This window comes from Colletotrichum aenigma, assembly GCF_013390185.1.
Source record: "Colletotrichum aenigma strain Cg56 chromosome Unknown KSG_Cg56_contig09, whole genome shotgun sequence".
In the NCBI taxonomy this organism is placed as follows: domain Eukaryota; kingdom Fungi; phylum Ascomycota; class Sordariomycetes; order Glomerellales; family Glomerellaceae; genus Colletotrichum; species Colletotrichum aenigma.
In genome coordinates this window covers 2,867,013-2,882,942 of record NW_023500915.1, presented here as the reverse complement: position 1 = coordinate 2,882,942, position 15,930 = coordinate 2,867,013, and the positions used below count along the sequence as shown (strand labels likewise).

At 55.7% G+C, this 15,930-nt stretch overlaps 5 protein-coding genes across 5 annotated transcripts; 4 read left to right on the top strand and 1 right to left on the bottom strand.

Annotated features, from left to right (window-relative positions):
• Positions 1 to 1,057: 1,057 nt before the first annotated feature.
• Positions 1,058 to 2,673, top strand: prnB-1 (Proline-specific permease; the record flags this gene model as incomplete). The annotated part of the gene is made up of 2 exons (XM_037328668.1): positions 1,058 to 1,810; positions 1,834 to 2,673. 2 exons carry the CDS (start codon positions 1,058 to 1,060, stop codon positions 2,671 to 2,673), a joined length of 1,593 nt encoding a protein of 530 aa, XP_037172992.1.
• A 397-nt stretch (positions 2,674 to 3,070) lies between these two features.
• flK (Fluoroacetyl-CoA thioesterase) lies at positions 3,071 to 3,529 on the top strand (the record flags this gene model as incomplete). Its single annotated transcript, XM_037328667.1, has 1 exon — positions 3,071 to 3,529. The coding sequence occupies one exon, from the start codon at positions 3,071 to 3,073 to the stop codon at positions 3,527 to 3,529; it is 459 nt and encodes a 152-aa protein (XP_037172990.1).
• A 650-nt stretch (positions 3,530 to 4,179) lies between these two features.
• NOP13 (Nucleolar protein 13) lies at positions 4,180 to 5,685 on the bottom strand (the record flags this gene model as incomplete). The annotated part of the gene is made up of 1 exon (XM_037328666.1): positions 4,180 to 5,685. One exon carries the CDS (start codon positions 5,683 to 5,685, stop codon positions 4,180 to 4,182), a length of 1,506 nt encoding a protein of 501 aa, XP_037172991.1.
• A 2,177-nt stretch (positions 5,686 to 7,862) lies between these two features.
• Positions 7,863 to 8,898, top strand: STS1 (Tethering factor for nuclear proteasome STS1; the record flags this gene model as incomplete). The annotated part of the gene is made up of 2 exons (XM_037328665.1): positions 7,863 to 7,941; positions 8,051 to 8,898. 2 exons carry the CDS (start codon positions 7,863 to 7,865, stop codon positions 8,896 to 8,898), a joined length of 927 nt encoding a protein of 308 aa, XP_037172988.1.
• Positions 8,899 to 10,714: 1,816 nt separating this feature from the next.
• Positions 10,715 to 12,385, top strand: RHM52 (DNA repair and recombination protein rhm52; the record flags this gene model as incomplete). Its single annotated transcript, XM_037328664.1, has 3 exons — positions 10,715 to 10,722; positions 10,789 to 11,450; positions 11,502 to 12,385. The coding sequence occupies 3 exons, from the start codon at positions 10,715 to 10,717 to the stop codon at positions 12,383 to 12,385; spliced, it is 1,554 nt and encodes a 517-aa protein (XP_037172989.1).
• Between the last annotated feature and the right edge of the window lie 3,545 nt (positions 12,386 to 15,930).

Sequence of the window (15,930 nt, the reverse complement as noted above, 5' to 3'; positions counted from 1 at the left end):
TTACAAACCCCTTCTCAATGACTCCGGCGTCAGCTGTTGAACCTCAAAGTACTTCACTTTCACGGTGCCGCGCCAGTCGATTTATTGTTTGTGGGATGCCGCCTGCTCTTTGCGGACTTCGGACTTTTCCTGCACCATCTCGCCGAACGGCGTTGGTGACAAAACAACCAAGCCCCTTTTCTAGCAGTGTTTGTATTGCGCGATTGGTCTGCACCTCCTTCGCCTCGGTCGTCTTGGTAGCTGAAGTTGACCTTCCTGTGGAGTTGTTATCTACGCAGGCCATTCCAGCCTTCTTGTACTGTCCCATGGCCTGCGCAGAGAGCCTCCAGCTTTTGTTCTTCTTCTTCCCGCGAACATCCACAGAGATGGACTTGTCAAACTTTTTCAATGGCCAGTCAGCACGATTCCAAAGATCCAAGCACAGCTTTGCCCACACATACGCATCATTCAATGATTTGCGTAGCCAAGAACTGAATGAAGTATCAAGTCACAGTCTGTATCACGTACATCAGTCCTTTAGCAACTCCAGCATGATACATCTGGGGAACCGAACGCTTGGTTCTGGTTGACGTGCGCAAACGCGGGGGGAACCCATGTTGGCCCCGTAAAAAGGGAAAGTCAACACGACAACAGCCCTTGGTTTCCCTAATCAAGACTAGCTCTTGCAATTAGTTGCGTATCCATAGACCAGATTACAAGCTTGTTACTGCAGATAGCAAAGATATCCATGGATCTGGATTCCGCGCCCAGGCCCGTTTGAAGATAGAGAGACATGCGTGTCGCCTGACACCTTCAGCTTGATGCCATCACTAATACCAATATGGTCGAGAATCACACCACGGCTTTGATCAATGAAACTTCATGCCGGAATGGAATGTGGCTGGATAGTACGCTGAGCGTAGATTGCGACATTAACAAGATATAAAAGCCAAATATGCTTCCCTTGAAGCATTTATGTCCTCTCTGCTACCCAAACCTCATCCAATTCAACCCTGTTCATTCCTAGTCTCTCGCAATAATCAACAAAACAATGTCAGATTCACCATCACATCCCTCAATGTCGGAGAAAAAGACGGCCATTTCGGACCCAGCCCTCAAGCCAGTTGGATCCGTCCTCGAGGGCCAGGGCGAACAACATGGCACAACACAAAGAGGCCTCAAGTCGCGCCATGCCCAGATGATTGCCCTCGGCGGCACCATTGGCACAGGTCTCTTCGTCGGCATCGGCCAGGCCCTACACATGGGCGGCCCCCTCTTCGTCCTCATCGCCTACATCTGCATCACCCTCCTCCTCTACGGCGTCGCCACCGCCACAAGCGAAATGTCCTCCTACCTTCCCGTGCCCGGCTCTTCCGTCGCCTGCTACGGTAACCGCTTCTTCTCCCGCTCCCTGGGCTTCACCCTCGGCTGGGTCTACTGGTACATCTTCTCCATCACCGTCCCCGCCGAGATCACCGCGACCTACATCGTCATAAACTACTGGTCGCCGCCCCTGCACATCGCCGTCTGGCTGACCCTCATCGGCCTCGTCATGGTCGGCCTCAACTGCTTCCCCGTCAAGGTCTACGGCGAGGCCGAGTTCTCGTTCGCGAGCATCAAGGTCTTCGGCATCATCGGCCTCCTCATGCTCTCCGTCGTCCTCTTCTTCGGCGGCGGGCCCTCCCACCAGCCGCTCTGGTTCTCCAACTGGTCCGACCCGGGGCCCGTCAAGGAGTACATCGTCTCCGGCAACTCGGGCCGCCTCGTCGCCTTCCTCGCCACGATCACCTTCTCCGTCTACGCCTTCGCCTTCGCGCCCGAGCTCCTCGTCGTCACGGGCGGCGAGATGGACAGCCCCCGCCGCAACATCCCCACCGCACACGCCGCTACTTCTACCGCCTCATCACCTTCTACATCCTCGGCGCCCTCGCCGTCGGCATCATCGTGAACTCGGAGAACCCGAACCTCCTCAGCGGCGGCAAGGGCGCCGGCGCCTCCCCCTGGGCCATCGGCATCCGCGACGCCGGCATCCGCGGCCTCGACTCAGTCGTCAACGTCGTCATCGTCCTCTTCGCCTGGTCCGCCGGCAACTCCTACCTCTACCTCGCCAGCCGTGCCCTCTACTCCATGGCCCTCGCCGGCAACGCCCCGCGCATCTTCACGCGCTGCACAAAGTCAGGCGTGCCCTACTACGCCACCGCCGCGAGCGCCTCCCTCTCGCTGCTCGCGTACCTCAACGTCGCCTCCACCGGCGCCACCGTGTTCAACTGGTTTGTCAACCTCATCAACACCGGCGGCTACCAGAGCTGGATCTGCTGCTGCATCGTCTACCTGCGCTACCGCAAGGCGGCCGACGCGCAGGGTGTCGCAGACGTGCCCTTCCGCTCGCGGTTTCAGCCGTACCTCGACATCGTCAGCATCTGCGGGTTTGGGTTGTTGCTCGTGGTGAATGGGTTCAAGGTGTTTCTGGACGGGCAGTGGGACACCTCGTTGTTCCTGACGTCGTACATTGGCGTTGTCATCTTCTTTGCGCTGTACTTTGGGCACAAGTTCACCGTGGGCAGGGGCGATGCGTGGGTGCGGGATCCGATGGACGTGGATCTGGTGAGCGGGCTGGACGAGGTTCTCGCGCAGGAGACGCCTGCGCCGCCGAGGACGAAGTGGTATCAGAAATTGAGGGTGTTGTTCGAGTAAATGGGAGAAGTGAAGGGGTATTTTGTATGCTACCAGCCATCGAGGTATCTAGGAAATTGAGAAAAAGGAGGCCGGATTCTATCCGTACACTTTCCCCCAGCTTCCGAGTCGTTGAAACGGCTCATAACTTACCGTGCAATATCTCCATGCTTATCTCGATGCCGTTTTCTTTGGGGGCTTCGCCCAGGATTGTCCTATGGTCTGCTAATCTGGGCACAGGGGGCTTTTCCGGTACCGGTCGACCGGATATCCGATAGAACCGACTTACCCATGAGCATATAAGGCGTTTGCTGAATTGTGTCCGCCGCTCATAACCGTCTCCTTACTTTACCTCCACCGTAAAATTCATACCAAAATCATGCAGCGATATTTTATCCGTTCATTCTCTACGTTTAGGATGGCCACTTCTACCCTCAGCATCGACAAATCCTCCTCCGCGAGCTTCCGAGTCAAACCAACCGACCTTTCCAGCGCCATATCAAGGGACCCCCAAGACGAATTCCCCTCGGTCTTCGCGACCTCCCGCCTCGTTGCTCTGATGGAGATCGCGAGCGCCCGGATGCTCAAGCCGTATCTGGAGCCCGGCCAGCTGTCTGTAGGGGTGACTATTGATGTCTCACACACCGCCTGCACGCCTTACGATGCCTTGGTGACTGTCGAGGTCATATACAGAGGCAAGGAAGGGAAGGGAAGCTGTTCGTGTTTGATGTTGTGGCCTCGGACGAGGGCGGCGAGGTTGTTGCGGCGGTGCATAAACGGGCTGTCGTTGACGCGCAAAGACTTCTGGCTGGGGCCAAGAAGAGGGTTGCCGATTCGCCTTCACAGGCGATGTGACAGTTGTCATAGTACCTGCTAGAAGTAATGAACATGACCTTTCTTTTCTAATGGCTACATGGAGATAGAAACTGCATTGAGAGCATGTTACATGACGAGAGATGTCCGCTCTTCCTGCCCCCCGTATGAATATTTTGGCTCATGAAAACAACACAATCGCGCTGGGAGGAACAGAAATCTGTGACAATATGATAGATCTTACTATCTGGACGGACACTTTCAGCAAGCTGTCTGGGCGGATACTTTCGGCTCAGTCGACGGATACTTTCAGATCACTTGGCGGATACTATCGACCAACTGCGGATTCTTTGCTAACGGAGGGGTACCTAAGAGATGTTGACTTGCATCACTGCTCTTTTCATACATCAGATATAGAGCTGCTCCGTAAGTCTTACTGCTCAACGATGCCCGCTTAGACAGCCCAGTTCGGTATAATTACATAGAACGATATGTAAACTATCGACTATTATATTGAAATAAAAGGTGAAAATGATGGAGAAAGATTTAAGTCCGTTGGCGTTCTTGGCTTTAACGATCCAGTAGGGAGTAGATGGATAGTGCTCGCTGTTGGGCTCTGTTCAAGGGCAGATGTGACAGTCACCACACCACACATCAACTGCGTACGAGGTTAAGCAACGTTGAAATGAGCGCAAACAAATATATTACTTTTATTTAATCAAACGTGATCTTGGTACCGGTGTGCTTGGCCGCAGCACCCGTCAGTCTCGCAACCATCAGATCGTCCTGCGCCTTGAGCTCTCCCGCCGGCTTGGCAGGACGAGGCTTCCTCTCCCGCACCTCTCCCTCCGCATCACGGCCCTCCTGCTGCTCCCTCTTGGGCGCGCCCTTGCCGAAGCGCTTCTTGTACCGCGTCTGGTCGTCCTCCGCCAGCTCAATCTTGAGCGGACGGCCGAGCAGCTTGTTCACCCACCACTTCCTCGTCTTGACCTTCTGCTCCTCGGCCGGCTTCTTCTTCTGCTTCTTCTCCTCTCCCTCCTCCTCGTCATCATCTCCGTCCTTCATCTCCTCGTCGCCCTCCTCGTCCTTGCTCTTCTCCTCGACAAAGTCCTCCTCCGTCTCGATCTCCTCCTTGATCTTGACGAACCCCTTGACAGCCCACCCCGCCGACTCGGGCTCTCTGAACTTGACCCATCCGTACCCCTTGCACTTGCCCGAGTCCTCAAACGTCGCGACCTTGACCCAGTCGATCTGCCCGCACTTCTCAAAGTGCTGCTGCACGTCCTCCTCTGTCGTCTTGAAGCTCAGGTTGCCCACAAAGATCTTGCTGCTCGTCGGCACCTCCTCCTTCACCGCCGCCTTACCCCCAGCACCACCGCCCTCCGCCGCCGTCTCCGCCTCCTTCTTCGGCCGCCCCTCAAACGACCGCGCGTCTTTGATCAGCAGCTTGCGGTGCCCCAGCTCCGCCTCCGTCAGCGCGAGCGCCGCGATCTTGGGCGCCACGTCGTCAAAGTCGACGTACGCGAAGCCCTTGTTGTTCGGCTTCTCGCGGCCTGCGACCTTGGTCGTCGGCATGTGCAGCCGCGTGATGCTGCTCTCGGTGATCATCTCGCCCGAGTTGGCGATGAGCCACTTGCGCAGCTCGTCCGCCGTCACGAAGAAGGGCAGGTTGCCGACCCAGACGCCGTGCTCGGAGCGCTTCGCGGCCTCCGCCTTGTCCTCCTTCTCCTTCTTCTTCTTGGCCTCGCGCTCGTCGTCGCTGTCGAGCTTGGGCGGCAGCTTCTTGCCCTTCTTGAGCGCGCGCTTGGCGCGCTTCGAGGGCGGCTCCGGGGCCTCGAGGTCGACTTCGATCTCCTCGACGTTGGCGGCGGAGGACTTGCGCTTCTTGGACGGCTTGTCGGCGGTGTCGTCATTGTCAGATGAAGCGGCGGCGGCGGCTTCGTCTTCGTCGTCGGTCTTCTTGGACTTGGACTTTGACTTCTTCTTGGGCTCGGGGGAGGCGGCGTCGGCGACCTCCTCTTCGACGACTTCCACCTTGGTCTTCTTGGACTTCTTCTTGGGTTCAGGCGCGTCGGCGACTTCTTCGGTAACCTCTTCCTTGACCTTCTTGGACTTCTTCTTCGGTTCCGGGGATGCGGCGGCGACATCTTCGACGGCGACCTCGTCCTTGACCTCCTTGGTCTTGGACTTGGACCGCTTCTTGGATTCGGAAGTGGCCATTGTGGATGGTTTGTGAGGTGCGCAAAGGCCTGGAAGTCCCGGTGTGTTCGAGAAGCTTCAATGGCGATCGGTCTGTTGCAGGTCGCGCGACTGAGAATCTCGACCGTGGGGACCCTTTGCCAATGGACTGTCCCGAAATTTTTTTTGTTCTTTCAATTGAGACTGATAACCGATAAGGCGATAAAGAGTGGTAGGTTGGTGGCCCGTTCACCGAGACTGACCTTTGTGGGTCCCCAGGCTGGCCGGGCGGATGTAGCGGTACCGGTGCCAGGTGCATGTACAGGTATCTACCTCTGCATCTTGCTGTGGCTGCAGAGAACTGACTCTGTTTAATGGTTTAGTGCCAAGCCAGATCCAAGTTCCCATGATGGCTGGGCGATTCCGCCCAAACCACGACTGGTCTTTTTTTTTTCCTTCTCTTCATTCCTGAGTGCAGAGCCCTGAGTAAGCTCCGAGGGAATGGTTCCAACCGAGCGAAAGGAAGAAATGATTACTGAGACCTGCGGGTTTTACAGTTGAGACCATGATGTCGTGGATGGCTGCATCCCTTTGGCCTGGGCATCCATCCTCACTCACACTGGACTTGTTTTGATTCAGCTGCTGCTGCAGGTTATCAACCGCAATAACATACCAGGGTTGTTTTACAGTACGTAGTGCGGAAGATGAGCATAAAAACGAGACATCCCGAGGCAACAAAGCGCAATGTAACGTAAGAACGAGATGAGTTAAGTCAGAATTAAGCACTTGGCCCTCCAAGGTCGGTGAGGGGGCATCCACTCGGCAGCCGGGGGTTCCAGGTCTCCCTTTTCAGGGACAGGATCCGAAGTGCTCGCCGGTTGCCGCTCGGAGGTCTCTGTCAAGTGACGGTGCAATGTAGCCGATTGGGAAAGGCAGCCGGAGCAGGCCGGGACACGTCGGCAAGCCGGGCGGCGCTTCAAGGCTTGCCAAGGCCGCGTCCCAGCCATCTCTATTGCAGTTGGCATCCGTAGGCCGACACGGCAGCAACTCTCCCCAGCTGAGGGGCACACCGTATCCGTTCACGGCGGCGGGCAGGACGGCAGCTGAGAAAGAAGGCGGGAGAAGGAGAGTGACAGTCGAATGAAAAAGCGAAGAAAAAGCGCCTGTGCAGAGACAGGAACAGGCTAATGCAGCTAGGAGCTGAACCCCACATGGAGCACCACCATCAAGCCACCACTAAGGAGGCGCCAGCGCCGTCGCCTTGGAGCCCTCCGTCATCCACTCACGTGCGGCCATTTTCTGACGAATGAGACCCGCCAACCGCCTGGCGAAACCTCCAGCGCCAGCCAACCGCCGCCCCGGTTCCGCGGTACGTACCTTTTGTCGCCAAAAGTACCGCTACCTCTGCAGGTGTACACGATGGACCTCTGCAGCGCTGCACCCTTGCCTTCCCTTCCCGCCCTTGCTGTTTCGGCATTGTAGGGCATCCTCATCAGTCACGCTCGCTGCAGTGGTGGATGCCCACCCCCCCTTGACCGCCTCTGCCTCTGCCTCTGGTTAATATTACAGGCGGCCTGCAGCAGCCTCCATCCACTGACACAGCTGCAGTGCAGATTCTGGGTGGATGCGTCCAACGGGATCCAGCCAACGCACGTTGCTTGGGTGTGGATGGGGTTTGGCAAGGGTCGTGGCCCACAGGTCACCGTCACCACCTTATCCGTCCAGGTATGTAGCCTGGGTACGGGTACGTTGGGCCCCCGTCTCTAGCCTAACAAGCACCATTGTGGAAGGCCAAGTCCGCTGTATTCTCACGCAAACCAACCGAGAAACCAGACGAAAAAAGGTAAAGGGCCCTTTTTTCCCACTCCTCCTCCACCTCGCTCGCCCTCTTCCACTGCTTTGCTTTCGCTTCCGTTGCTCCATCTCCATCGCTCCCCTTGACACTCCTCCCAGGCCTTTGCCCCCCAAACAAATCCTCCTTCTTTCCCCTCACCAGTCACAACCACAACAACATTCACACGACTTCATACAATCGCCAGCACCGCTTCTGATCGCTTTGCCTGCCTCGCCGTCTCGTCGCTTTCAATCAGCAGAAGCTGGCATTCTAGACGTTCCTGGACTGTTGTCGTCGTCGCTTGTCTGGTCGCAACCGTCGTCGTCATCCAGACTCAAAAACCCGCCGACACCCGACCGACCGATCGTTCGCACTCATTCCGACCATGAATGTGCTGCTCTCGCCACAACCGCCCCTATTCCAACATCCCCACGACGCAAACCGCATCTCTCCCTCTCGCTCTTGTCAGTATTTTCCCGCTGCCTGCGTTTGAGTGCTTTTCCCCCCTTGCGCTGCTTCAGAAACGGCCCAGGCTTCGCCGTGCATCCCGACCCGACGCTAACCCGAAAACAGTGAGCCCATTTCACAACATGGCCACCAGCCGCAAGCGCAAGGCCGATGAAGATGGCGACGAGATGTCCCTCTCCCCCAGAAGCTCCCCTTCCGCCTCGGCGAGACAGCTCGCCCGACCGTCGAAAAAGGTCCGCTCCAACGAGCTCATCGGCCGCCCTCTCACGCTCCCCCGACTCCTCGAGACTTTGGATCCTACCCAGCTGCGCACCGTCCTCGAGCGCATCTGCGAGCGCCACCCTGAAATCGGCCACGAGGTTGTCACCGGCGCCCCCCGACCGACGGTTGACGCCGCCCACGGCGTCCTGCGGGAGTACCAGGAGAAGATGAAGGCCGCGATACCCTACGGCGAAACCAGCCCCGACTACACCTACTACCGTGTCAAGGCGCCACTCACAGCCCTGATCGACGCCCTCCTCGACTTCACTCCCCAGTACCTGCCACCCAACGAGACCCAGACCACTGTCTCGTTGCAATATCTGGACGGCGCCACAAAGATTATCCACCAACTCCCCGACTGGGAGCCCCAACAGTACCGCCACCACAAGGAGAGCGCATATGACGAGATCTCCAAGGCCTGGGCTCTGGTCGTCAACGAGGCCGCCAAGCGCGGAGGCGGCCTCAGCCTGCACACCGGCGGATGGGACGAGACCCTGGCGAAGCACCACGAAATCTCTGGCGGACGCATGGGCACGGCAATGAACGCGATGGCGGCGGGAGTGAGCTGGATGGCCACCAACTCGGCGAACGGAGGAGGACAACCCGCAAATTCGACATCGGACCCGAACTCGATTCTCAACCAACTCATGTCTGGAACGTATGGAGCGCCTGTGCGTGTTGGACCCTGGTAAAGGCGAGGAGGACGTAATTGGCGATGCATGACGGGCCACGACAGGACCAGATCGGCCCACGGTCGATCGCTTCACTGAACATATCACGACGACTATAACGACGGCTTCTTGGTCATTTCCGACTTCATTTTTCTCTTTCCTCACTTCATTCAGCATGGGACGGCAAAGGGCATAGACTTTTGGTTTCCGTGGACAAATTCATGTCAAAGGCTGGGATTGGGCGGCGTTTTGTCATTTTTCCTGATTGATGATATCCCTTTCCTATCGCATACCGCGCAGTCGTTCCCACGCAAGGGACGTTGGGTCCGTTTCATGACGGTACAACCTCTTCCTGCGAACACATTGGGTCTGACGAGGAAATCGAGTCACACATTCCACGTGTAGGTAGTTTTGGCATTTTGGAGGATGTCACAAAGCACAGGGGTGGAGGAAGCATCGGGGGTGGCAAGCAATCAACAAACACTCCCATTTGGGGAGTTTTCTGTCCAAACACATACATAATTATCGTTCTCTCTCAATAGGACTGTCGCAATTTGGTGAGCTGTGTCAACAGCACCCAGTCATGTGGTGCAGTTCTCGACTCGTGCAGGGCAGCGGGCCTGTTTCATCGGCGTGAGCAAGCTGCCGTACTTACCTATGTATTCATCGATTGAGGCAAGTCAAGGCAGTATGAAAAATTAAGAGTATTAGCACGTACATGGACACCAGCAACCAAAAGTGTGTTCCCTGGTTTGTGAGTGGGCTAAAAGGATGCATCTGTTTCAACTGCCCACGGCATCGCTGACACGAATCACACGATGGGCAGCCGTCCGTCCATCCATCCACCACTCACCCGTGTACGGTGACTTTTGTGTAAACTGGGCCAAACTTTCCAGCAAGCTAGGTAGGTAGAACAAGGTAGCCCCGTTGCTCCACGCGGCAGCCTTCTTTTTCCACAACCAGTGCATCCGATAATTTCTCACGAGTTGGCTTTCCGGGGTTCTACGATGGGTTTTGTCCCTTCTTCTGACGCAAACCCCCTCCCTCCGTGCGTGCCTGATCATCATCAACCTATTACCAGTAACCAGGTCTTGCCTGTTGTCCGGTCTTTACGTGGTAAGTATCTTGAAGAAGGTTTCCGTGTTCCTTCGTTATTTCATTCTCCCCAATCGATCGCGCAGCTCCATCTCGCCGAAGATGGAATGAAATAAGCAGCAAGCAAAGCGTCACTTGACCCCGCGGTTCGTGCGCTGGAGCCAGGCCTGAAACCCGTGTCGAATGCACGTCTCTCGCCCGTCGTGATGAGATTGGGTTGGCATTCGGGGAAGGGCACCGAGGAAAGGGCTTCTCCCAACGACTTCCCTCCGGACCGTCAAGGGTGCTCCAGGGAAGCTTTGGCGGGGTAGGTTTTGTGGAGGTCCACTGGCCTTGCCGTTCACTGTTCGGACGACAGGCGCCAGCGCCGCGGCGAACTCTCAGGTACCGTGAGCGGGTAGAGTACCTGCCGCTTCAGCGCCCCGGGCCTGGGGGAAGCCTTATTGGTGTCCCGTCCCGCCAGGGTTGGTGGGGTCCAGGCACCGGGCAGGGGCTTATCTAATCATTTACCTTGTGTGCTCTTGGCACCATACGTCACGTGAAGACCCGGCCCCGACGCGTGAACTGAACGCGCCACCCATCTGCAGTCACAACAGCTCGAAGCCAGGCAGCAAGAGCACCCATCAACCTCACAACCCCTCTTCACGCTTGCCAAAGGTCTCAATTGTCTGCCCTCGAGCTGCACTCAGCACCGTGTCGTATATTGCATGCATAGGGACAATCGAAGCACACGTTCGATAAGATGCCCGCGTACGTTCATCTCGACGTCCCCCAAAGCGTGTCGCGACCACTAAACTGACATTCCCTGCACCGCAGCCCGGGCGACCAGCACAGCACCTGGGAGAACCCCTTCGAGGAGCCCCAGAAGCGCATGAGCGAATACACGGCCCAGGAGATCGCCACGCTCCAGAGCCGCCTCGAGAAGCAGCTCGGCCCCGAGTACATCTCCGCGCGCGCAGGCCCCTCGGGCCAGAAGGTGCACTACATCGCCGCCGAGAAGTGCATCGCCCTCGCCAACGAGGTCTTCGGCTTCAACGGCTGGTCCTCGTCCATCCAGAACATCCAGGTCGACTTCGTCGACGAGCACCCGCAGACCATGAAGATCAGCCTCGGCCTGTCCGTCATCATGCGCGTCACGCTGCGCGACGGGACCTACCACGAGGACATTGGCTACGGCCACATTGAGAACTGCAAGGGCAAGGCGGCGGCGTTCGAGAAGGCCAAGAAGGAGGGCACGACGGACGCGCTGAAGAGGGCGCTGAGGAACTTTGGCAACGTGCTGGGCAACTGCATATACGACAAGGACTACCTGTCCAAGGTGACCAAGATGAAGGTCGCGCCGACAAAATTCAACGAGGGCGAGCTGCACAGGCACTCGGACTTTGCGGCCAAGAAGGAGGAGAAGGCTGCCTTGCCGCCACCGCCGCCGGTCGTTAAGCAGGAGACGACGGCGGATTCGCTCGAGGATCTTTTGGAAGGTAGGATATGTCTACTATTCCGATTCAGGACCAAGCACTGACAGATTCCAGACTTTGATGAGGCAGACTTCGCGGTTGTTGAGGGGGAGCATCCAGACGAAGTAGTTCTCCCACCGGCAGTAAACAACACAGCAAATAGCAGACCTGCAAGCGTCGCGCCAGCACCACCCGTACCTCAGCACATGCAGACCTCCAACAACAGACCTCTGGGCAGAAGCACTTCAGCAGGAAACCTGGGCCGAGCTCCCCAGACACCAAACCAAGCACACTCACGTCCTCAACCGCAAGCAGCCTACGGAAATCGCCCTCAACCACCTAACCAACCACGCGCACCCACGAATCCTACCGCCCCGTCAGCTCCCGCAGCCCCGCCGGCGAATGGCAATATGACGACCCCAGGCGGCGGCGGCGGTGCCAACCCCGCCGAGCCAATAGCCTTCTTCTCCGCACGTGCCGTACAGCAAATCCCCGATTCTGCTCTGCAGGGGACCAACACTGACGCTCCTCTCATGATGCCAGCCGGGCAACAAGCCTTCAATCCCAAGGCAGAGAGCCCATCCATACGCAAAACCCCCGGCATAGACCACAACTCCTCGAAGCCCCTTTCCCGCAACGGAACGCACGTCCCGCCCACCTCGACACAGCAAGCAGAGACGCCAGCAAAGGGATCCGGATTCACGCCTGTTAGGCCCGCGGGTGCCGGCCCGGCGCCGAATCCGCAGTTCAGTCAGGCCCGACGTATCGGTGCCCCCGGTGGCGCGGGTAGTCCCCTCGCCAACCGCGGCTCGTACCGACCGCCGACGATGAAGAGGCCGCTTCAGCAGGATGGCGGGGCCGGACGCCCTGCTCTGGCGGATGTGTCGAATAATGGCGATGTTAGCACGGTATCTGGCGGTGGGCCTGGGCTTGATCCTAAGCGGCAGAAGATGTCATAGAGGGTTTCGAAGGAGGATAGTCATTAGATTTGGGGCTTTTGAGTTTTGATGTGCGGAGCTCAGGCGTCGGGTAATTATAGGGGCATATCGTACGGAGTTTTGAGACGGCCGTGCTGTCGGAACGGGGCTGTTAGGTTCAGCGGTAGAAAGATGTGGAATCATGAACTGTTTTCTTGGTCGATGACATTATTATCTGAGTTTCGATGCTGTGCTGTGTTGATGGTGCGTGCGAAAGGAGACCGATTGGGATATCGGGCAGACCGCTCACGAGCTGTCAAGCCCGTATGATCGTCATATGGTCAGCTCCAGGGTTCCGGACAGACTGAAAGGAAGGTTGTTGCCGTGGTGCTCGACCTGTCGTGGGAAACAGCCCGGTTGAGTATATAACGCATCTCTTATGCTGGCTACATGCTCCTCTCTTGACAGCAATCAGCGACACGGTATGGAAAATGACAATCCGGAGGCATCCTTGTCAGTGCCTGGTGTTAAGACATCCTATTCAGAATTTGGTTGGCTGATGATGAGCGACGTTGCAGACTTTCTGTTTGTCTACTATTTGCGGCCTCGTCTTTTCTCGTTTCTGTTGATTCTTGGGTGTTTGGTGAGTATTCGGGGTTTATTATGTGTGCCAAGTCGATTGTAGAGTGTCGTCAGTCATCACCGGGGAAGACTTGGGTTCTTAGCACTAGGACAGGGTTTTACCCGTTGTCTAGCGAAAACATATTGTAAGGAAGATGATGAAGGCCTTGATTTGCGTTTGAACCTTTCTGTTGAATGGCTACACTATATCTAAATAGTATGGCGGTGAGAGAGTGCTTCATCTGTTGTCAATTAGCCCCCGCGCAAACGCGAAACAGTACCGCCTCTTTTGACGCAAGAAGCAACAGACGACTGTTGATGACCTGCTTTTGCTTTCCGTCATATCCGCTCTTCATGGAAGGGTGTGACAAGCATAAACAAAACATGGCAGGTAACAAAGTGTTCATAATCAATGTCGTCCCTGGCTAATCTCATGTCGCAAAGACTCATCGGATTCCAATGCCTCCGTCTGCGATGATTCAGTTTCAGATCAGCTGAAGGGTCATATTGCCCCAAGAACGGAAATTGATGAACTCCTGGCTAAGTGGTTACCTTAGAAAGAATGCGAGACAGAGGCGACTCAGAACATGGCTGGCTGAGCTGACCATCCGTCGAGCTGGCGGTCGGTGTTGTGTGGGCACATCTCGGGACATGTATCGTTTGATGGCCCCTGGCCAATATCACAGGGTTTGAGCAGGAATTTTGAAGCTCGCCGACGGAAGTCTCGATTCCACGCAAGCTCGAACTTCGTATCTACCAGCAGGTTGATGTCTTTCCTGGAGACCAATAGTCGCTGAGAATATCTAGCCGCAACAAGGAATCGCCGTTTACACATAAGGCATTATTCTCAGTTGACTAGACAGCATCAAGACATACGCCTGGCTGAGATTCAGAGCTGAAGTTTGTGATTATGCGGCCAAGGACACCAAGTTTGTGCCAGCGGGATGAAAGAGACATCCGGGTTGATCCAGAAGATTCACCTCGGGACGGCCCTGTTTTCCACGAGTCATCAAGGGAGACTTTCTGGAATTCCTCATTAGGAATGAAGGATGAGATGTGACCTTGGACCGCCAGCTTTGGTCTCCAGTGTCTTGAAATGTCAAACCTGCCCCTCCCAACTCGTCTCGGGCGTCCCAGGGAGACTGGTATATATATACAGATTCAATTCAGTTGAACGGACTCAGGCTTACACACAAGGATCCCTTCACCCTCCAATATCTTTCTCTTTGCAGCAGGCTTTCAATCGCACCAGTTCTCCCGCCATCATGAGTGACAAAGACATAACTCCCGAACAGGCCATCAACCTGATGGCGAATGTCAGCACCAAGCTGAGAGAATGTATTCTCCAGTCTCTCCCATGTGCTTTGGAGCAATTTGTCACCATTTCCATTCCGGGTCAGATTATCGACACCAAGGTTGGAGGAAGGTGAAGCTTTACATTCTCACACCTGGATCGTCATGTGCTGATACTGGTATGATACCAGCTTTGTCTCCGAGAACGAAAGTGCGATGAGCTTAGATCGAAACGAAGAGGTTCGCGTCAATGAAGCTCGACTTGTCGACTCTATGGTTCCACTGGACAAAATGATGGTGAGCTTCGTCTTTGATCATCGGTCTCCTGAGGCACTGAGATAGAGACTGTGTAGCTCGGTCCAACCGGAAAGAGCGTCGTGCGTAGTTACTACAGCGCCCTGGATACGCTTGTTCCACGAAGAACAGACATTGGCTCGACTGAAGTCAATTTCGACAGTGGATATCCTGCCAAGAGTCAAGACAACAGAACTTTGACTGATTGATGTGTAGATCTAGACAGGGGGACGAAGTACGGTCAAGCCATGACGTTCCTGCGCGCCGATCTTCCAACGTCTATGAAGTCTCCCTCCTCCGACCAAGTAATCGAGTTGAAAAAAAAAAGTCAAGAAGCTCGGAGGGAAGGAGACCATTGTCGATCGATATGTTGCGAAACAGACATCTTGGGCCGAGGCGCGATCCAAACTCGACGAAGCAAGGAACGATGCAAAGGGTGTGGAAGATCTTGTTTCCGTTGTCAGTTTCATGAATACTGACAATATTTCAGATGCAAGAATGAATCGACAAGACCAACAGAGTGCAGCTCAGTACAGTGAGCGACAAAAGAATATCAAGAGGGTACGTTGCATCACCTGCACACCCCGCAACATGTACTGACGATTGCTAGGCCCAAGCAGAGACGCATGCTAAGTGGATGGACTGGGTCGTCAATGGCGACAAATTCCGTGTTGACTATGCGTTTGGTAAGACGTGTTCTGCCCATCACTCGATCAAGTAGCTAACAAGCTTTCAGCGTTAGTGGATCGTGACTCCGTTATGGCTAGAATCGAAAGGGCCAAAGTAAGTTGTTGGTAGTTGCCGTGTACAGGCCCAAAACAGATGGCTCAAGCAATTTTAGGAAGCTACCAGAGACGCCATGATCCATGCTATTGATGGCACTGAATGGGCTGAAGTGGTTTTGGAGCCCAAGAATTGGTATGATTCCTTTCCGTGCGCCGATTTCGAAGCTGACTCTCTTGGAAGGGCGTATCTTTGTCAGGCGAAGGCAAGGGACTTTCGCAACAGGAACCCTATTGATCCGGATATTCTGCACTTGAAACTAGACAGCCTGAAGCGCATGAGGCAGTCTTACGAGGTGTACAACAAGGTGAGGTGCTTGACGACTTCCTCTAAAATGCTTAGAATTAACATTCCATAGACGTTGCTTGCTCGCCTAAATAGTAGCGCCAATGTTTCAGAATCGGCGCCCCAGGCCAATGGCTCCAGAACTTCTGATCATAAGGACGACAAGCCAGCGGACGGACGATGGCAAAGCGGAGCCAACTTCAATCCCCAAGGGGGCAGCAGCCTCGAGCCCCCCTGGTGCGTTGAGCCCCGGGATCTCTGAGAAGGACAACAAGCCAGCGGACGACGGTAAAGCGGAACCATCTTCGACC